The 20,338-nt window shown below is 45.2% G+C and overlaps 1 protein-coding gene across 6 annotated transcripts in view; it reads left to right on the top strand.

Moving 5' to 3' along the window:
- Positions 1–20,338, top strand: part of rbfox3a (RNA binding fox-1 homolog 3a) — a 450,354-nt gene that overhangs the window by 317,323 nt on the left and 112,693 nt on the right. For all 6 annotated transcript variants that reach the window (XM_046414287.1, XM_046414282.1, XM_046414288.1 and 3 more), the window contains one exon: positions 17,901–18,010. In XM_046414287.1, the coding sequence (XP_046270243.1) occupies positions 17,901–18,010 (110 nt within the window). The remainder of the gene's footprint in view (positions 1–17,900; positions 18,011–20,338) is intronic.

A 20,338-nucleotide genomic window follows, 5' to 3' on the forward strand; every position in this document is an offset into this window, starting at 1 on the left:
TCGGCGCCGGGGTTAAAGCCGCACACTCAGGGCACAGGGGCTGCAGGAGGGAAAGCGCGGGTGGGCGGCTCATTAGACAGCACTCCCCGCGGAGTGTGAAGGAGAAAAACACCCATTAGCAAAACAAACGATGTGCCCATCGCTCACACAAACACGCCGATTGTTTACCGAGAGCCAGGCGGCCCAGCCTGTGCCTGCTGGGCGCTTCCTGTCAAAGAACTTCCGGGGTCACGCATGAGGGTAAGGGATGTAGAGGGTTATCTGGGATATATACAGTATCTTGTGGACGCCTGTGGTCTGTTTACTGTATGGGGACTGAAGGGAGGAGTTACTTCTGCAGAGATTACTTTTGTTGTTAAAGAAAAAAGGATAGGAGGACCAAGAAAGTGAATTTCTACTTCAAATAACAGATAAAAAAATGTAAAGTAGGAAGCATCAATTATTCAGTGATGCATTAGTGTAAAGCTCTGTACCGCTATTGCATCACATCTTAGCCTATTTATGCTACTATCATACACAAATCTGAGCGCTTTATGTGGAGGTTTTTTTTATTTTTTTATGTTGAATCTCTTTTTATGTTGAATGAGGAAAGTCCTCCATTTAGCTTGTGTCTCCAAAGACAAAATCGGTCATTTGTCTTTGCCTTCCAAAATAACACATCTGAGCGTGTTCTGATCCAGCTCCTCTATCAGCAGACAGCATCATTTATAAGTGCCATCCAAAAGTGTTACAAATGACTATTACAAATATGATTCATATCAACACTTTTCTGGTCTGCTGCCTCTGTGGTTTGTTTCAGGCAGAGTGTGGTCATATTAAAAGGAGAACAACAGTGTCTTACAGTACTGGGATTGTTTTTCTGCCAATACAGCTGCAAGGAGTTTGGTTCTCTGATCCCAAAATCTCCACTGTAACTTTAGAACTTTTCATCTTTATGTCTCGGACATGCAGCTGTCTCGACTCTGGTCCACGTCTTATTTAGGGTCTCACATCAGGTTGCGAGTACATAATGACTAATTTTGATTTTTGGGTGAATTCTTCCTTTAACTGATTAATCACTGAATGAAAAAAATGCCCATGACGAATCCTCTGAGGCTGACGTGACACCTTACATGACCTGTTTTTCACAGTGCAGAACCTTCACATCGGAGAAGCTGAAAGCCAGAGAGCGGCTGATATTTCTCAGATACTCCATCTCATTTAGCACAGTTGTATGGATATGTGTTGCTGTGTCGCTGGTGCGTGTGAGCAGCAGGATGAGCAGAGCCTCCTGGGTAATTAGCATATCTGGTGCAGGTTCGTCTTTCTGACCCCTGACCTCAGGAGTTGTCTTCCAGCACTGCGCTTCTCTCCTCCTGCCCGGACGTCGACGCTGTCGTCTCCTCATGAATCTCTGCCAAACAAAAGGCCAAATTTGATCTGCAGGTAGCAGCAGCAGTGCTAATTTGCTATTATGCGTAATCTTCCAGTCATTTGTTTGGCTGACTGGCTACGCAGTGTGTGTTACGGTCTGCTGGCTCTGTCTTCGGAGTCCTCCTGCCGTCAGGTGAATGATGGAAATAATTTTCATCAGATGAAAATCAGGCCAAGCATCACGCCTCATGGTTTTTTTTGTGGTTGTTGTTGTCGTTCTTTGTCTCCCGGCTTATTGTGAAGCCACAGTTTTTTTGGAGTCTGACTGGGTTTTAAATTCAGCTTCATTTCACTCTGTTTCTCTCGAGGAACCTTCTTCAGATCTCAAGTGGGATCACCCAACCTGATCCCCACCCTCGCTGTGCTCTCTATCGCAGGTCTCACAGATGACTAGTTTGCTAGTTTGCAAGAGGTGCTAGGAGGTTTTCTCTCTCCCCTCTCTTGTCTCTCTGTCTCACTACAGCCGGATAATTAGCTGCCGACTGTCAGATAATTAGCCAGGCTGCATCTAATTTTGGTCACAACCTCGGACGATAATGGTCAAATGAAATCAATGGCGTACAGAAATGTGTGGGATTAGCTCAGCAGCATGTGCTCAATTAGCTCATTCCAAATGGTCTGTCCCAATTAATGAGTTAGTTGCTTTGTGTTAATGGCTACAGTGGTCACATGTTTATATCTGATTTATAAATATCAGAAAAATTAATAGTAATATGAGCTGTATTCAACAAGGTACCTGCGCAATCACAGCGGCCAGGCTAGCATTTTGTGTTTCAAACTCCATCTGATGCAAGCTGAGGTGTTGAATTAGAAGAAGTGGATAATGATGGGAGCCATTGTGCAGATTTCCTTTGCTCGCCTTGATTTTTCAACCAAACAGACTTATGTACAGCTGTTCTGAAAATATTGCAGAACAGCTTCCCGAGTTAAGCATTTTGTCAAGAAAATGATCTTCACCAAGACGTTCGAGGTGCCTGGGAGTGCCGTTAAGTTCAGCAGCAAGCATAATAGGCAGGTGTGACTGAGGAAATACCCCACCTTCACACTCCCTCTGACACCTCCCAGTGCCGGCCGGGGATTTGGGTTAATGCAGAGTTATAAAGACATTCAGTAGAAATGGAGCATTGGAGGCGTACATCATCATGGTGCACCTCTGTGTGATGACAGCCGTACTGTATGTGACAGTAAATCCTTGATACTTATGCATCATTTCCTATTTCTTGCTCACTGACGACTGAAGTATCAGCACTCATACAACAGTTTCTGCCGGGGCATCAGTCTCTCTGAGAGCTAAAACGCTGCCACTCTGGTGACAGATATGGCTGCTAGAAAAAGCCCACTGCAGTATTGATTTCGGTCACATAAAAGAATAACAATGCAGGTCTTATCTTCATGCTTTAAGTCATTCCTGTGGATCATTTGTAAATGCTGGAAAAGTCCAATATCAGCTTTCTCATCTGGCAACACGGCTCAGTTGGTTTTGATAACGTTTAGTCATTGAAGTGTTGAAATGTGAGAATTTGGTCGTACTAAAAATAGTTCAAAAAGGAGCAGAGGTTGTAAACACAGAGAAGGCAAGTTTTTTGAAGGAGATGGCAAAATTACGATCCAAACCGTTCACTGTGAGCGTCCATCTGAAAGCTGACTTCCTGCTGTAACTATGACCTACTGATGCTGAAGTGGTATCGCAAACTCTGTGCAATGACAGAGCATTAATATCATGTCAGAGGCACTTCCACCTGGTTTCACCCAACACGCTCTCATCCCCAGTTGTCAGATACCAACACTACTTTGTCACACCCTTCGGCGCCTCATCCAGACGCACGAGCTTCCCTTCAGCGTCTGTGTGCGACACGCAAAGCCTTCCTGCCACAAAGCCTTTCAAACGCGTCGTTAATGATAAAGTTTCAGTGAAAAGTTTAGGTGAAAATTGCCTGCCACTTAACTCAAACCTCCACCCTTCTCAGGACTTCCTCTCTGATGGAGTTAGTTTAAAGCCCAGCACGCTTCATATGGACACTAAAGGGTACTTTCTGTGTCTTTCTAAACAGGATGGAACTGGACCAGGTGTCTCATTCGAGTTCCTGTCATCTTTGACGGTACCCCAAAGGGTTACATTCGACTTCCCTTTCCCCCCTTTAGATTTCGCTATTTCCTCTATCCTGTGGATGTCATGCAGGTGCACCTGCGCACATTGTTCCTTCGTATCTTTTGCCAGGGAACTTTTTGGTGACATTAGTATTCCAACATCATCGCGGGGGTCATGCGGTCTACGCCCCGCTCACTCCCAGCGGTGCACCTCGTCGTCCTCCTCCCCCGTTTCCTCACCCCCCCTCCATTCTGTGGACTGCAGTACTGCATTAACTAGAAGCACGGGGAACAAATAAAAATAGATGGGCAAAGTTGTGAGATGTGAGCCCTGAGGGACACACTGTACGGATATACATTTTCAGTGCACATTTGGAGCGGCCCCTCTCGTCAAAGAATATTATCCCCCCACCCCACCTCACCTCACCCCTCCCATCTTTGGATCAAGGCAGTAATTCAATTGGGGATAGACAAGTGCAGGATTTCCTTGATGCTTTTTTTCCTTTCCCTATAAACGGGTTGTCTGCCTGTCAGCATTGATAATGCTAGCCGGTGCACACTGCGGCTAACTCTTCCCACCCCGCGCTGCCATTCCCCATACTGCTCCGGCATTGAGGAGCTTCTCCATGATTTACTCTATGCCTGTCTGCCCATCTGGCTTATTTCTCATTGGCTCCCCCTCCAGAGGACTCGGCTGCCCGTCTCTCATTCCCTCCCGCTGATCTGTTTTTCTGTTTGACAATCTAAGCATTGTCCATCTGATGCGTCTGTGTGTGTCCACGGCTATCTTTCCGTCTGTGGAGAGGGGAATGAAATGTGATCCGACAGGAGGTCGGATTTGCTGTATGCTACCTTACAGTCACCCCTGATCTCAGCCGTTTGATCTGATCTGTATTGAGTATCTGAGATGATCCGTTCTCCAGCGCATGTGATTGGCGAGGCTGAGTGACGTTATGGTCAGAAATAAGCTGCTCCACAGCAGCAGGTAGTCCGAAGCTATTCACATCATCAGTCAGCTAACAAGGACCCACATAAGTAACTGATGTACAGGCTGACAGGTGTGATCGACCAAAAGCCTCAACGCCGAGTGTGGTCGGTTTCCTCTGAGAGCTTCATCTTTGAGATTTTATTCTGACAGTTTCTTGACAGTGTTGACTTCACTACTGAATCTACCACTCAGACAAGCTCTTATCATTTTCTGAGATGTTCAACATCATGTTAATGGGTGTCAGGAGAATGTGACAAGGTGTGACAAACATCACAGCTGCACTTAAACGGGCCCAGCTTAAGTTTTTTGTCTCTAAAATTCAGAGCAAAGATCAGGCAGAACTTCAGAGGTCAAAGTCGACACGAGAGACGAGGACAAGTGATTTCTAATCAGCTGAGAGTTTAGTGACCATCAGGATGTATAATTTGTTACATTGATCAGAGGGAAATTTTGTCTGATTCCATTAGCTGCTTGTGGATGCTTTAAATTAGAAAGGATATTAGAAGGTTGAGTTCGGCTTGAGATCAGACACTGCAGACGTTGGGAATGTTAAAGAAGCAGTTTGAACGTAAGATGTTTTTCACCTTTCATTAACGGTTTTACTTTACTTTAAGTTTTACTTTGCAAAATTATGTCACCCATATTTACTCTGTAAGTGACAAAAAAAGCTTAAAAACTTCTTAGGAATACTGAGACAGAAAAAGTAGCTGTTTTGGTGATTTCATAAGGGATGAGGGCGGACGCCATCTCCCTCGTAAGCAAAATGATTAAAAATCGTCCCCCTTGGTGGACTGTGGTCTGTGACCAGTCCCAGACGCCGTCCTGTCTGGATCCAGACCCATAACCAGTAAATTACTGGGAATTATTCAATTTTGAGTGTTTCTGTTTTAACTTGGCACAGCATGTCCAGCCTTTACGGCCCCACCGAAGCTGCCAAGGAAACTCCCAGACGAGCTGCGTGAGTTATAAATCATCTCACGTGATGCAACTCATCAAGTCTCCAATCAGTCATCGAGTCAGCGAGCGAGATGGATACATGCAGAGGGGAGAGTCGAGACAAGAGACAACAGTGGGAGGAATGAGCGAGTCACACCATGTGCTCTTAAAGGCCAGTTTTTAATCGAGAAGAGAACGAACACTTTCTTACGTGCTCTTTCTTTCAAAGGGCAGTTCAAATACAGTAAATCTTATATTCAGGGCCGTGGTGGTTATTAAAGGCGGCAATGTGAAGGGGCATGACGAGACAAAGCACAGGGCATCTTATGAGCAAACCTACCCACTCAAATCTGAGCTGAGGGCACAGAAAATAAAATATTTTATCGACCATCCTAATGTTCCAGACCTTTGCTTAAGAAATTTTCTCTAACTTCCATGTTGTTTCTCTGAATCCTACCATGCTGTCAGTTTCATCGTGGATCCCCCCTGTGAAAAATAAACAAATTGCCTCCTGGCTGTGCCCCCACAAAAACAAACATGCTGTGGTTATCACTTTGTAGTCAATATATAAATGATCCTCCATTAACTAAAGGATGTACACAGTGCATGTTCCATATAAATCTTATTTCATCAGAGTGTGGTTGGCTAAATAATATCAGAGGGCTGATAAGATATAAATCTGGTATTAATAATCAAAAGATCTGGATGTTGTATCCGATAGAGTCACAGAGAGCAGGAATCCAAAAACAAAACCGTTAAACGAAGAACAAGATGGAGAGAGCGAGAGTAATAGGCTGCATCAGAGTGGTGGGGAAGCTAATGCCTCTTGAGACTGTTTGTAAGTGAGGGAGGCCTTTGGATGGCGAGCTGACTTCAGTATGTGCATTACTCAGCCACATAAATCTGGGAGCCCCCGCCTCGCCTGCCTGCTTTGGTTTGGCTTTAATTACCTGAGCTATCCTGCACTCACCACCAGCACTTCCCTAATGGGGCTGCCTCACTCAGGCATCACTCACACTCAGTCCGGCCAGCTGGCAGGATGGCCTGGGGGGGGGAGCCTGGCCCTCCTATTATAACTCCAAGTCTGTGCCCTAACACACCTGTAGTGTGTGTGTGCGCGTGTCCATCTTCTCACCTGTCACACAAACTAAGTTTTGCAAGAGGGAAACAGAACGTTAATATTTCTCACATAAACATTCCTAAAATATTAAGTGGTGCTTTCATCTCGGCTCGCGCTGTCCGAGGCTCGCCGCTCATTTGGCCCTCCATTAGGCCATTAAGCATCAGGCTAGTTATGTGTCCTTGGGGGTTTTGCTGTCAGTCAGTGACATGTCACGTCAGCTTCACCACTTGTCAAGCATGTGTGCTTTCATTCTCCTTGTGTACAGCTGCCTAACAATCTGCCAAGAGCTTTCAGCGCTGGCTTAAAATGCATCGGGCCCTTTGTGTTGCCCCTCCATGGAAAAGAAAAAATCACAGACAAGACTTGGTGTGAGCTCTTCACGTCCCTGCTGTTGAGTGACTCGCGGTGACCTTGGAGATTATTGCTATACTAGACAGAAAAAATGCTATATGTTTGTCAAGAGCTGTCTGTCATCAATGAGCTTTTGTGTTGGCTATCGATCGGCTCCTGGGCAGGACACCAGGGTTGATGGATGCACAACAAACAGACTCTGCATCGCCAGCAAGCCGCCCAGCCAGCGGCCCCCCTCGCGATGGGATGTCAAGTCCGGGAGGCTTCCTCCCTCGGATGGACGAGTGTTGGCCCCGCCCACAGACAGATTCAGAATTCAGTCCCTAAATGGCGATTCATTAGTAAACATGAAGTGGATTACTGTAGTTTAGCCCTGTTACCCATGCGTCGATAACAGGCCCTGATTGCTTTGTTATATGTTGCGAGCTGCTAGCGAGAGCTGTGCCGCTGTATCTGCAGCGTGCACATATAAAGATAACAACACAATTCCCCTATCAGTTGACCTGGTTTCTCTTCAGTTAGCGAGCTCCGGCCCCCAGGGTGCAATTGAGAGCGCCTTGGTCCGATACTGGATACAACAGAAATGCCAGGCGCGATGCAACAATCATCATCCCCCGTGATTTTGGCGATTTTTCAGGAAGTGAACTACCACTGCTACATTATTCAGCCTCTGTCTCTCAGACAAGAGAGAATGGCATTAAAGTTAATTTCAGCGCGGCTCCAGCTGGTGCTGTTGCATGCAAAAAGAAGCCACATTGTTATGTGTTTATTGTAAGAGGAGAAGCAGCAAAACGCTGTAGTGAAGTGTTTGTTTCCCCTCTTGACTGGGTTTAACCCTGCCGGGCTGCTAAAGCGTGGATGCACTGTGAGGTCAGACTGATTGATCTGCTTTGATAATTTATAAACCCCACTCAGCTTCCACCAGTATGAGTTGCTGCTCAGTATTTTCCCAGTGCAGGATTACTGATGTGATCCACCTGAAACAAAGAGACGTCATCAGCCGCGAGCCAAGCGGGCACACACACACACACACGCACGCACACACAACTGCATCCACACAAATCAGGGAGCAGCAATTGACCTCCACAGTTAAACGCCTTACAAAACAGAAAACATCGCAAAATATAAACTGTGAAATTTTTACCGCCTGTAACCATCTTTCTTTGCAGCTTTACTGTCACATTATCCCGAACATCTGGGCCAAGAGCATGTGGCACTAAAGTGTGTAATTCAACAACAGAGGGAACCCCCCCCCCCACCCCTGCCATGCTGTGCGTTTCACAGGTGCTGGACTGGATCCAAATTGATAACCATTTTTGTCAGAGTTTGCAGACTCAATAACGTTTAGAAGGATACAGGAAAACAACAGCGCCGGACATGGAGGGGAGGTCTGGCAGATTACAGGAGATTTGTCCACCCCTGGGAGTTCTCACTCAGCTGATGTTGACAAAGCGCGGCTGATGGAGGTTAGCGGGGAAAGAAAAAAAAACCTGGAAGAGAAAGCGGCGTTCACACAGGCCTGATCCATTTTGAACTTTCTTTGTCTTTTCCCTTTCAGCACCCTCTTCCCCCTCCTCCTCTCGCACCAAGGGTAGAACATCAATGAATAATTCAGCAGTCAAATCCAAAAATCTATGAAATAAAATCATTTGTTGCCCTATAGTGTGCTCGACACAGAGATTGTTTATAAGGGTGGAAAAGCGTAGGTAACAGTTGACAGTCCGATGGATTCCCGAGGCCTTCGCTTGTTGCCAACGCACATCCAGACTGAGACATCAAAACAGCTTCTGGTTTCTGTCCTCTCGTTTGTTTCTCCATTTCAGGCCAGATGGGCAGTTGAGCCATTTTTCACTGGTCGTTTTTGTATTTGCATTATTTATCCCTGCATTAAAAAGCCCTTTCTCTCCACATCTTAGGGTTGTCATTAGCTGCAGTTTGTTGCGATGATGCTGAGAACAATTAGGATAATAACGCCGTGACCGATCGTAATGGTGATAATGATAATGAAGAGATAATGATAAGAAGGGATGGAAATGACTGCAGCAAATAGGGTTGCTGTTTTTAGTGTGATTCCACAACAGCAGCAACACGCTTTCCGTACACCAATAATAATTATTATTATCACAATGACGACTCCTATACCACCCCTCCCCCCGTCATCATCCTCCCTCTTCATCCCTGCTGCCTTCTCATTCAGGGTGGGAGGAGTCACGCCGTGACCTCCAGTCGTTTCGCCAGTTACCCCAACAACAGCAGGATAAAATGTTGGCATTATGTGTCTCTGCAAAGCACTCACAGGTATGTTTACCATACATATCAAATTATGTACAGCTGTTTGAAGCTTTGGCCGTTTGGACACTGTGGCATCGAAACACAAAGTGCACAACCAAGCGGCTTTTGTTTCTAAATCCAACCAAACCTTCAACTGAAACTTTGAGTCAGTTTTGTGTCATTGTGCTGTTTTTAGTATATGCAAATGTTATCCACACATTAAGCTTCTCTCCATTTTGCCTGCACTCAGAGCCTCCAGCCACAACCCCCTTTTTCTCTCTTCTCTCTTGTCATGTAGAACCGTTTGTAGACCCCTCGGTTTCAGGACGAGAACCTCTTCCCAGTGGTGAAATCCGTCTTTAAGGGCAGCATTTTTACAACATAAAACTGTAAACTGAACATTAAGAATCTTTGCATTTCAAGCCTCCTATCAATCGTTTACAGAGGCGTTTATTGCCAACATTTAATCTGGCAATCGGGTGGCAGCCCCGCACCCCACCCGGTCCCTGTGGCCTGGGCCAGCGAATGGTGAAAAGTGCCAATGACAAAGTAATCTCTCCACTGTGCAGTAATGAGGAATGATTAAAGAGAGTGAGGAGCCACGTCTGGAGGAGACAGAGTCAAATGAAGGGAAGCGAGTCAGAGGGACAGATGTGGGACTGGGGAAATCATGGCTTTGTGTTTGTCCCTCTCCTGTTTCAACATGACAGTGACTCCCTGCACAAAGTGTTGACACAAAGTTCACATTATTGTCTAAGAAAACAGTTGTTGTACGCTTTTGATCCCTTAAAAAGTGTGAACTAAACCCCTGAAGCCGGGGGACACTGGTTCCCTTCGAGACACCTGTGTCAAACCATGAACTGTCTGCATACTTTTGGCCATATACTGTGTGTTATGCAATCAGTGAGTGGCGTGTTGCTGTCGGGATCAGAGATCACTGCTGCTGTGTGTCTGCACTGGGTTTTGTTCTTTATTAGCTCCCTCCCACCTCCCAGCCCTTTCAGCAGAGAAATGTGCATCATTTTAACATTCAACACTTTAACCGGGGTTGTGTTATGAGAAAGAAAAGACCACCGAGAATCTCCCCATGGGGGGTAACGCTCTCTACTGTATGTAGGTGTGTATACATTCTGCAGATAGAAATTGGCCCTAATCGGCCCTGCGGCTCTGGAGCAAAAAAAGAGAGGAATCCACTTAGCAACGTGGCTAATTTGCATAGCTTTGAAGAAAACAGGGTCTGTGTTTAGTCAGCTTAGATGGCAGAAGCAGGAAGACGTCAGAGTCTGACACTCGGCGGGAGACGAAGCAGCTGGCTGACTGGTTTGTTTGACGTTCAGGCTGGATGGCTGCACTGGTGCTGCTTTGATGTCCAAGGCTTCTCATCAAATTCTGTTCATGATGTTGAACCTGCTGATTCAGTGGCTGCGAGGTTTTGTGAATTAAAGAAAAGGAAAAACAAAATAGATTTGTTTTGCTGCTGACTGTGCTCCTGTCGGGGTGGAAGAATATCTTTCAGACCGTTAAAGATGATGAGGGAGTAAATACCTAATACAAACCTGGACACCAGCTCAATAATATCATCTTTTAGGTGTTGGTCGAAACATTTCACAGAATGTTAAAATTAATAGAAGCAATACACTGAGCCCTGAATCAATGATGCTACCTTTTGTGCACAAAACACAGCCAGACATGCAAATATAAAACCAGTTCTGTGTTGGCCTAAGACTTTCTTCTCTCTGTAAGCTTTCCGCTCTCGGTAAATACAGCACACACACATTCATTCTTTCTTCATCTTCATGCGTATTTTTCTTGTTTCTGATTGTTCGACACAGCAGTCAAGCTAAGACGCAACACTGATGCACTTCTACAAAATCAACTGACATTTTCTGACTCTTAAACAGAGATAACTTTAACATCCAAGTGTCAGTTATAGCCGAGAAACTCGCCTCAGAGCCAAATAAACCAAATCCCCTCGCGCTGGTGCAAAGCTTTCCCATCTGCACCATACACCCTGTGTGAGCTACATGTAGCTTCGCTAAAGGGTTAGCGGGTCCGTGGTGCTGCTGAGCCTCTAAAGCATTCAGTCTCAAAGTTAAGACAACAGTTACATAACAGCTGGTTAGCTTAGCTTAGCACGAAGGCTGAAAACAGGAAACTGCTAACCAGATGTAATGCGCTCATTGGTGAGCTTCTGAGATATGCAGGTTGTATCACATCTGAACTGAGCAAAGTTAGCCGTTTGCTTTTGTTTCAAGTCCAAAGCTAGCTAGCTGGGCTAAGTGTCTCCTGAGTGTAGCTTCATCGTTACAGCAGAGATATGAACATGAACCTGCCATATTTTGAACCAGTCCTGAATAAGGTTGGAGATATTGCTGACCGCAGTCATAACCGCTGGGTGCACCTGATGTATTTTGCTGTGTTCAGTTGGACCAAAGCCTGTGACAGCGTGTGGGACATTAGCTGTAACGCTGTAGCGACGACAAGCCGTTTGCCAAGAAAACAAGAAGAAGAAAAAGAAGAAGAAGAAGAATCCAAAGGTGGATGAACATGAGCAGGATGGATCTACCAAACGCTTTGTGAGGAGACTTACCACCATCGCTCAAAGACCTGCTTTGTCTCAAAACTTTTACATACTTTTTTCCTTTTTTTAAACATATGTTTTACACCTGAATTACGTATCTGACTCTGATGGTTTCCCGCCGGCGGTGGGGTCGGTGACGAGCTTCCTCTTGACGACTGGTGTCACACACTACAATGAATGTGTAATCAGAGGTGAGCACCACGGACTCGACCACACTGATTTTATCATAAAAGGCCAATATATCAGCCAATCATAACACGTCCGACATCAACTGTCTTCCTCTCCCCGCCGACCTCCTGTCTCCTGTCTTGGCGTCTCTCACAGCACATTGGACTTTGATTTAAGATCTCTGCGGAGGTTTATGGTGTATATATTCTAAATGGACGTTTTAATAGGCTTTTACCTTTTTTTTCATTGCATTGTGCAGTGTAAGCAGTAATCATAAATTATAAATTCTAATGATTATAATTTGTTGCTGCCGGCTTCACAGCATCCCTGAAATGTCAAGTTTTCACAAAGAGGAGCAGCCGCCGTCTTGAGGATGACCAGCGCTCGTGAGAGGATTTTAAAAGATTTAGTGTCGTTTTATTTTCTCTCAGCTGACACAGAAGAATACACACCTTCAAATGCAAGACATCAGATCTGGAAAAATGACTGCAGATCACTTTTATTTAAACGAGCATCTTATCCACTGGATGGACATGCTCAGAACTGCAGCTAAGTTCATTTATTTCAAAATGTAGTCTTGGCTTTGAATATTTCATTCAGTGTAAACAACATGAAGGCTCAGTTCGGAGCTGCAGCGAGATGAGGACGGGCGCGGGACGCAGACATGATGCTGTCAGACAGCCACATTAAGGTGATTCTCCCGCCTTAAATGAAAAGGTGAACTGGATGTTTCTATCATCTGTTGGCTGTTTTAACGACGGCAGACAACAACACGGGTCAGATTAACCTTCTGTGTGCGCTGACATGTTGCTGTTTTCCCAGCACACCAAAAATAAACACATCTGCATTTCCATTTTTCTGGCTTTCTGTGTGTGTTTTTTATTGGAGCTCGCTCTGGAAACTGCCATCAGCCTCAGAAGCAATTTCCAGTACCTTTGAACACGTCCTTAACGGTACCATCATGCGTCCATCAGTGCCACTGCGAACACGATTTTATTACTCAATTTGATTCCATACAAGGTTCATTCCCCACATTTTTTATGCATCGTGGGCTTAGCTCAGGCGGAAAATAATCTGGACAGCGAGGGCTCTGTATTACGCTTCAAACAGGATAAAGCGCTGACAAATTTCGGACCGGAGGACTAGTGAGCAGGGAGGACAGGGAGAAAGAGAGATTAAGAGCTACACCATTATTTACCTCCTCCTCTAAGGTGCAGGATACTCTGTCGTTTATAAATGTTGCTAGCTGTTATTGGTTACCTCGCAGGCTTTTGGGGAAAGAGGAGAGGAAGATGAAAAAAAAAAAACTTTGGGAAAGACCCAGGAGGGGGTTCGATACCACTTTAATAATGCGTAGCAGGAGCTAAATGAGCCATTCTGCGGTACTTTAAGACGTCTTCCCTCCACCCCCCCATCCCCCGCCTCACCCCCCTCACGGTCTCAGGGCCTGAATTATTAAAAGTGTTGTTTTCCCTTATTGCATTGCAGCAATGTGCCTCGTTGCTAGAAGTGAGCTGCACATTCTGGAGTTTGAGTGCTTAAAGCGACCCACCTCCAACAGGAGAGCCGGGGGGGGGCGGAGGCTGGGGGGGTGGAGGCCGAAGAGCAGGCGGCTGGGGCTACTGCAGACACACACACGAGCAAATATGTGTGTCTAAATAACAAGACATGTTGACACCACCCAGACGCTTTTCCTCCATTTCTGGTCTCAGATCTCAGGCAGGCTGTGAACAGAAAGCTTTGTGAGTGCAGCCGCGTTACACTCGATTTCATTACACGTTTTATCACTTACCTGTCTGTAACGCACACACAGACGCAGCAAATCTTCTCTCTTGAGTTGTCAGAGCATTTAGCAGTTTTGCATCAATGAATGACACAAACGTCACCAATCAGAACAGTCCACACTTTTTCTGTTGAACAGCCAATCAATTAATTGTGTACTAACTGCAGCTCTAAACTGCATCTGCACCACCTCTGAAAGCTTTGTGTGTATATTTTGTACACTCGTACACAGAAAACTCACTGATTTCTGTTGCAAGCGGGTTGAACTATTTCTATTGCGCTGACAGATTTTATTCAGCTGTTTGAAGAAATCCAGGACTCACGTATAGACAAAAATCACTTGATAAGATCAAGAGTTTTGCAGTGCAATCAGTGCATCATCTCAGTGGGTCTGCAGCAGTCTGCCTGTGCACAGCACTGATCCATCCAAGCACAGGTTTATTCACAGTTTTCTTCTGCGGAAAACTTTGGAAAATGGTGGAGTTTAAGGTCGAATATTGGCATTTAGAATAATTTATAAGCAGATCCAGTCCTGAAATATTGGTATCAGCACCAGCCTTGAAATGTACATCGGCCAGACCCTCCATATGTGTCTGCACGGGGGTAATAAAAAAAAGAGAACGAGAAGCTCTGACTTGCAGCCAAAAGAAAATCGAGCTCGACTCAACAGGCATCACTCATTTAATAAAACAATAGCCTCTCCTCCCCGTCTTCTGCTGGCATTGCAGGGATTGCACGCGCACGTCGATTCGGCTCGGGAATCATTTGATGCCTCTCGATAAATACTTTGTTCTGAACTGCACGTTTCCAAAACGAACATATCAGTGACTAAAAAGTTCATGTAAAGCAGACTGCAGATTGCATTCCTCTACCCCTCCCTGCAAGCCACACACACACACACACACACACACACACACACACACAGACAGCAAATGCACACTTTAATCACACAATTAATAATTAATCAGAGGTTGGGCTCAATGCTGTCGAGTCTGCAGATGAGAGAACAACCAACCGCTGAGAGGGGCCCTAAAAACGCTGGATTAACGACCAAAAAAAAGGATCATTAACAGTTCATCGTGAAGCCATAAGCAACACGTCATCAGTTTAGGTCGGATTTTATGAAATGGACGAAAACTGCAGATGCTCCAGTGGTGCAAACATGCAGAGTGGAGTCAATTTTTGATAAACAAAAATAAAAATAAAAAAGCCCACCGGCTCCACGACTCTGCGGAGTTTGTGAGGTGGGAAATTAAGCTGTCTCTTCTGCGAGACATTTTCTACATGCAAATATGGAAAATTTGATTACGTGCTCTGCTCGCCGCATGTAAACACCATTAATAACACCGTAACAAAGTGGTTATAGAAGAACAGGTCAGGGATGTGTGCTGTCTAACTGCTTCCAGTGCTTCTCCCTGCTCTGGGAGTGACCAGAACAAACAGCAGCCATCACTTTGTTCAATTTGTTTATTCCCGCTGATGTATTAAGTCTTTTCCAATACTGTTAGCAGAGCGAGATCAAAAGTCATGGGTTGTCTTCGCTCTGTCTCAGCCCTGCGTGCTCGCTGCGTTGGCAGTGTTGCAGCAGAGAGCAGAGTGTTTACCCAGCTGTAATTACAACATGCACGGTGACCTCATTCTGCTGTGTCAGGAGCCGTAATGTATAGCCCTTGATCTTAAACTGCATGGAAAAATGGTATGCACTTATTTTCAATATGCTGACTACATTCCCGGCAGTTTTCTGACGTGGCCGTGACGGCGGCTCAGAATTTGATATAAGCACTGCTGCTCCTATTCGTCTGACAAGGTCTCTCTGCCTTAATATGCATTCAATAATGTGAAATGATATTAGCTGTAGGAGCTCATTGACTGTGCACTCGGGGTCTCGCCGTGTGTCTCTCCGTCTCTGTCTGTATCTCGCTCTTTATCTGTTCTTCTTCCCTGCACACACACACACACACACACAGAAGAAATGGAAAAAAGGGGGAGGTTTGAACCTCGGATAGCAACAGCAGCAGAGCAATCACACTGAAGCAATGCCCCCCACGCCTGGCCCATTAATAACAGTAATACGCACACCGCGCCCAAGCCAGCACTGCCGAAAGCACCACTGACACTTTAATGGGCATTTTTTACTTTTGTTTTTAAATAATGCATGTGCTGCTTGTCAGCACTGCTTCACTCCACCCCTGGTGTGCCTTTGCAGCGTTCCTTTGTGCAGAAATTACAATGGGGACCCGTGTTTTCTGTGCCGCCTGCCTCCATGAGCTGCATTCATCACATACATGGGGACGTCGGTGTGCAGTACATCACACTCATGGGGACGTGTGTGTGTGTGTGTTGGTTTGTGAAGGCCCCTCATTGGCACCGAGCTAATTAAGAGTGTCTTTGAGAGGGTGAGCTGTGGACAGTGGACACGACTCGTGCAGCAGTGACGGCGTTATTCATCCTCCACACTGCGGCTCAGTGTTACCGTGTGCCTGTCAAGCACGCCTGGTTGGTCTTTCTTTGTTCTGAACTCGGAAAGCCTCACATCGAACCAAAGTCAACCAGCAACTTTGGAAGCAGTGGTAAAAACCCAGGCGAGGTGTAACACACTCACACAGGGCTCATCCAGACAGACTGACTGCTCCCACAACCTGTCGTTGTCTTTTTGTACTTTGATATGCAAAAACAGGTGGACAAAATACTTCTGAACCCAGCTGTTTCTGTGTTTTTGTACTGTGAGCTGCGGTGCTTCTGTGTATTGTAATCCGACTTCCTGTTTGCTGTTTGTCGTGGGGAGGAGCTGTTTGAATATTATGGGGTTTTATTTGTATTGAGTTGACCCTGGATGGACTCGTGTTAAAACCTCAGATGACATGTAATATTCTGACATATTTGCTGCAGTAAGTACTTTTCTGTTATCTTGGAGTAGTTTGGCTTTTGTGGATGAACACATCAGCGACAGCAGTGGGTGGGACGACCCTCCCCTCCCCCCGTTTGTCCTGTTCTGTACCTGACTGGGTACAATCTGAATGTATTATTATCCTTTCGGGACAGAGGGATATTATTAGCTGGGAAAACCATCATTAAGATTTGGTTCTCAGAGATCCTGGCTAACTTTTTGTCTTTCGGATGTTTGCCGACTTGAAAAGCCGCTCACATCGTCCCGGGTTTCATTAAGCCTGAGCTTCGTTCTGGCCTCGACACAGAACCTGCTCTGTTTACTGCTGTAGGTCATGTACAAGAACGTGTACGTGTACGTGTTGTACTGCACACATCATCATACTGTGTTTGTGTACGGTCGTAATCAGCATCTTGTTTGTCGTTGCTGTCTGCTGCCGTGGATTCACTTTGACTGTTTGTGTCGTTTTGTTTGTCTGTGTATTATTTACTGCTTCATGTTTATTATTTTCTGTGTGTCTATTCTCTGTTAATATGTTCCTGCTCTTTTTGTTGCATTCACTCGTGGTTGGAATTATGGTTCTTCGTGTTAGACAAAGATTTCACTCTGCATCACTTTGCTGGTGTAAATGTGGGCTGTTAGGAACCGCCCCCTCGTCCCAGAGTTTGGGCTGACACGTGTTTGAATCAGCCTCATCTGAAACTCGAGGCCTCAAGGTTTCATCTTCGTAAATGATTTTTGTAGCAGCGGAGCGATGCAAAACAGAAACACAGCCTTGTTAAATTAAAACCGAAAAACATACATTTTTCAACATGTTTGTGTCTCTTTAAAGTTGGTTTATTATCTCTAACGCTGACTCTGACGCGTTAGCTTGCTCTGCGTGGTCTGAGTAAAACGATGCTTTCAATGTGACAGTCGAGCTGTCTGAGGCCCAAACTTTGACACTGTTTTTGTCAGGTTTCAGACATTTTTCTCATCTGTCTCATCTTCATATCACACCTTATGTGATAAATATTTGATTTTGAGACAGCACATGCTCACAGGATGGTGCTGTTCATCACACTGGAGGACACGTTCTTCCATAACACCTCATTTGGTCGGACTCCACTGTGCTGTTAGATCGGCTGTGCAACTTTATCGATTTGCAGACGAGCTACCTATCTGTACTGGTCATTACACATAAGGTCAATAAACCTCTGAAATCAATATTTATAAGAATCGATGATGCGTTCTCTGTTGTTTCCTTTCCCTCCTCAGGCTGCTTCCTGTCTGTTTAAATAACGCCCGTCTGTGCTTCTCTGTGTCCCCGCAGGAAACACGTTGTGTAAGTCAGGAAGCATTGCTGTCTTCGGGAACGTGGTGTACAGCGGACTGCTGAACGATCACCTCTGGCATTTGGGAGTGCCCCTCTTTACAAGACTGGTAAGAGCAAGCGGGCCCCTGGGTGCACACTTACCTCCATTTTGTCAGCGGAGTTTCATGCGGTTCTGTTGAGCCCGAACAGGCTTCAGATGCAGAATTCCCCGAAGCGTCTAATCGCTGCTGCGCTGACACGTGTTAGTTACAGGACATGACAGTCCTCTGCTGTATGTAAGACTACAGGACATCCCACCACATCTCAGCCTCTTATTTCACATCAGTTTTTCCAGGCTTCAGGTGGGAAAGTCCCATGTGATGTCTTCTGTAAAAACACTGATGAAGCCTGCCTGCTGTGCAGTCTGGAAAAAAGGCCGACTAAATAATTCATGAAATTCAGTTTTATGGCAACAACTTCAAAAAAATTACAAGGCTTTAATTAAGAGCTGGAGCAGCTGAAGCCTGCGTTAAGAATTAATGATAAATGTCTATCCCTAATTGTCAAAGGGAAATTGAATGTTTGTTTTACACTTACTCTCGCTGGAATGTGAGCTGGAGGAGATCCTCGTGAATGGTACAAACCACGAGCAGCACAGAGCGATTTTTCCTGAAGAAGAAAAGAAATGCAGCACAGCTTTTCTCCCCCTCTTCCTGTTAATTACCCTCTTTCTAAGCGGGTCGCAAGTTTTCATCAATGTTTATTATTGATTAAATCTGTCGTCGTAGCTGTCATTTATGAGTCGGGAATTACTGTTGATTGGTGCACAAGGGTTGCATATAATTGGGTTACATTAAATAGATAATTCAGCTGATCTCATAAATGTCTAATGTGAAGGCTTGTTTGATTATCAATTAATGTCAAACGGAGATGCGAGAGGCTGTTAGGATTCCAGTTGGGTTTGCTTGTGTTGCATAGCTACTGAATCTTCTCTTCACAACTGAAGAGCCTGCAGCTCCTACAGTGAAATATATGTCTTATATATGTCTATGAAAGACGCAGCAAATGATGACCATATCAAACACGACAGCTGGCAAAGATTTGGCTTTCGGTTAACCAGAAACTGTTCCTGTTTCTCATGTTATCACATGGAAGGAAAATAATTAAACAGATATTTTCATAGTTCAAAAGTCCCCCCATTTTTAATAGCACAGAATTTAAGATAGTAAGAATAACATGAATTGTTTCCTGAAGAATTCCTGCTTAAAGGCACAGTCCGCTGATTTCAAACATCTGCTGTGTGGCCCCATTCAGACGTTTGTCAGTCTGTTGAAAGGTTAGTGAGACAATATGTTAACAGAAATGACAGGTGGGGGCCAATGAAGAGACGCTGCGTTGGTGTTGCATCATGGGAAATGTAGGACGCAGTGTTTCTGGAGCGTGAAGGCATCTGGAAGTGAAGGCACCTCGGCCTCTGCTGCTTTGATTTCTCCTGCTCTTGTTTTCGTCTGTGTTGAGAAGTCGCCCATCTTCATGCCTTTGCACCCGTTGCTAACTGAATGATGCAATTTGTGTCATAATTTCATTGTTTCCTCCCTCTTATAAATTAGTTAAACGCTCAGTATGAACTTTCTGTCGCTCGGGCTCTCACTAAGAACCAAACAAAAGACGTAAGTGGTGTGGCATCATGGGACTTGTTGTCTTCATTGTTAAACAACCACCGTTGCAGATGACGTGACTCAGGCAGAAATGCTCACTGACAAGGTGATGTTTTAAAGTTTTATTCACGTTAGTCTTGACTTTCCTGGAAGTTACAGCGATGGGCGACTAAATGAAATGCACCGTCAGCTCAAATAAAATTACACATTGCCCTGGGCTTGAATGAGGTAGAAATGTTGGAAACATTTGGGATGATGTGAGTGCACAGCTCAACACAATATAAAACAAAGGTCTCATCATTTTTGACATTTTAATGAGGAAATGCTACATATCCTCTAATATCATTAAACTGTTGGGATCAGTGCGACTCTTCACGTACTTCAGTATCATCAACATTCGCTTACGTCCATAAATGTAAAGCATCCATATGAATGAAAGCACATTACAAAGACTCTCTTTAAAACAAACAACGTAATCCTCCTGACTGACTGCAACAGGACAAAGATGAATAAACAGAACGAATGACCGAATCCAACACAAAAAGAACAAAACACAAACAAGGTTTGTTGCATAAAATGGAAGCAAGACAGGAGACCAAACCACTGGATGTTACTGCGCTCTGACTTCTTTTCTCCTGCATTGTGAGGCCTACGTGTAAACTACAAAGACACATGCATGAACACACAGGCCACACGTGTTGCTCGCGTCGTGCAGACAGCTAACGACCGCTGTCACGCCGTCAACATCCTCTTCGTCCCTCCTCGGACCGCCGAGAGACCCCCGAGCTCGCCGCGTGC

This window comes from Scatophagus argus, chromosome 16 (genome assembly GCF_020382885.2).
Source record: "Scatophagus argus isolate fScaArg1 chromosome 16, fScaArg1.pri, whole genome shotgun sequence".
In the NCBI taxonomy this organism is placed as follows: Eukaryota; Metazoa; Chordata; class Actinopteri; family Scatophagidae; genus Scatophagus; species Scatophagus argus.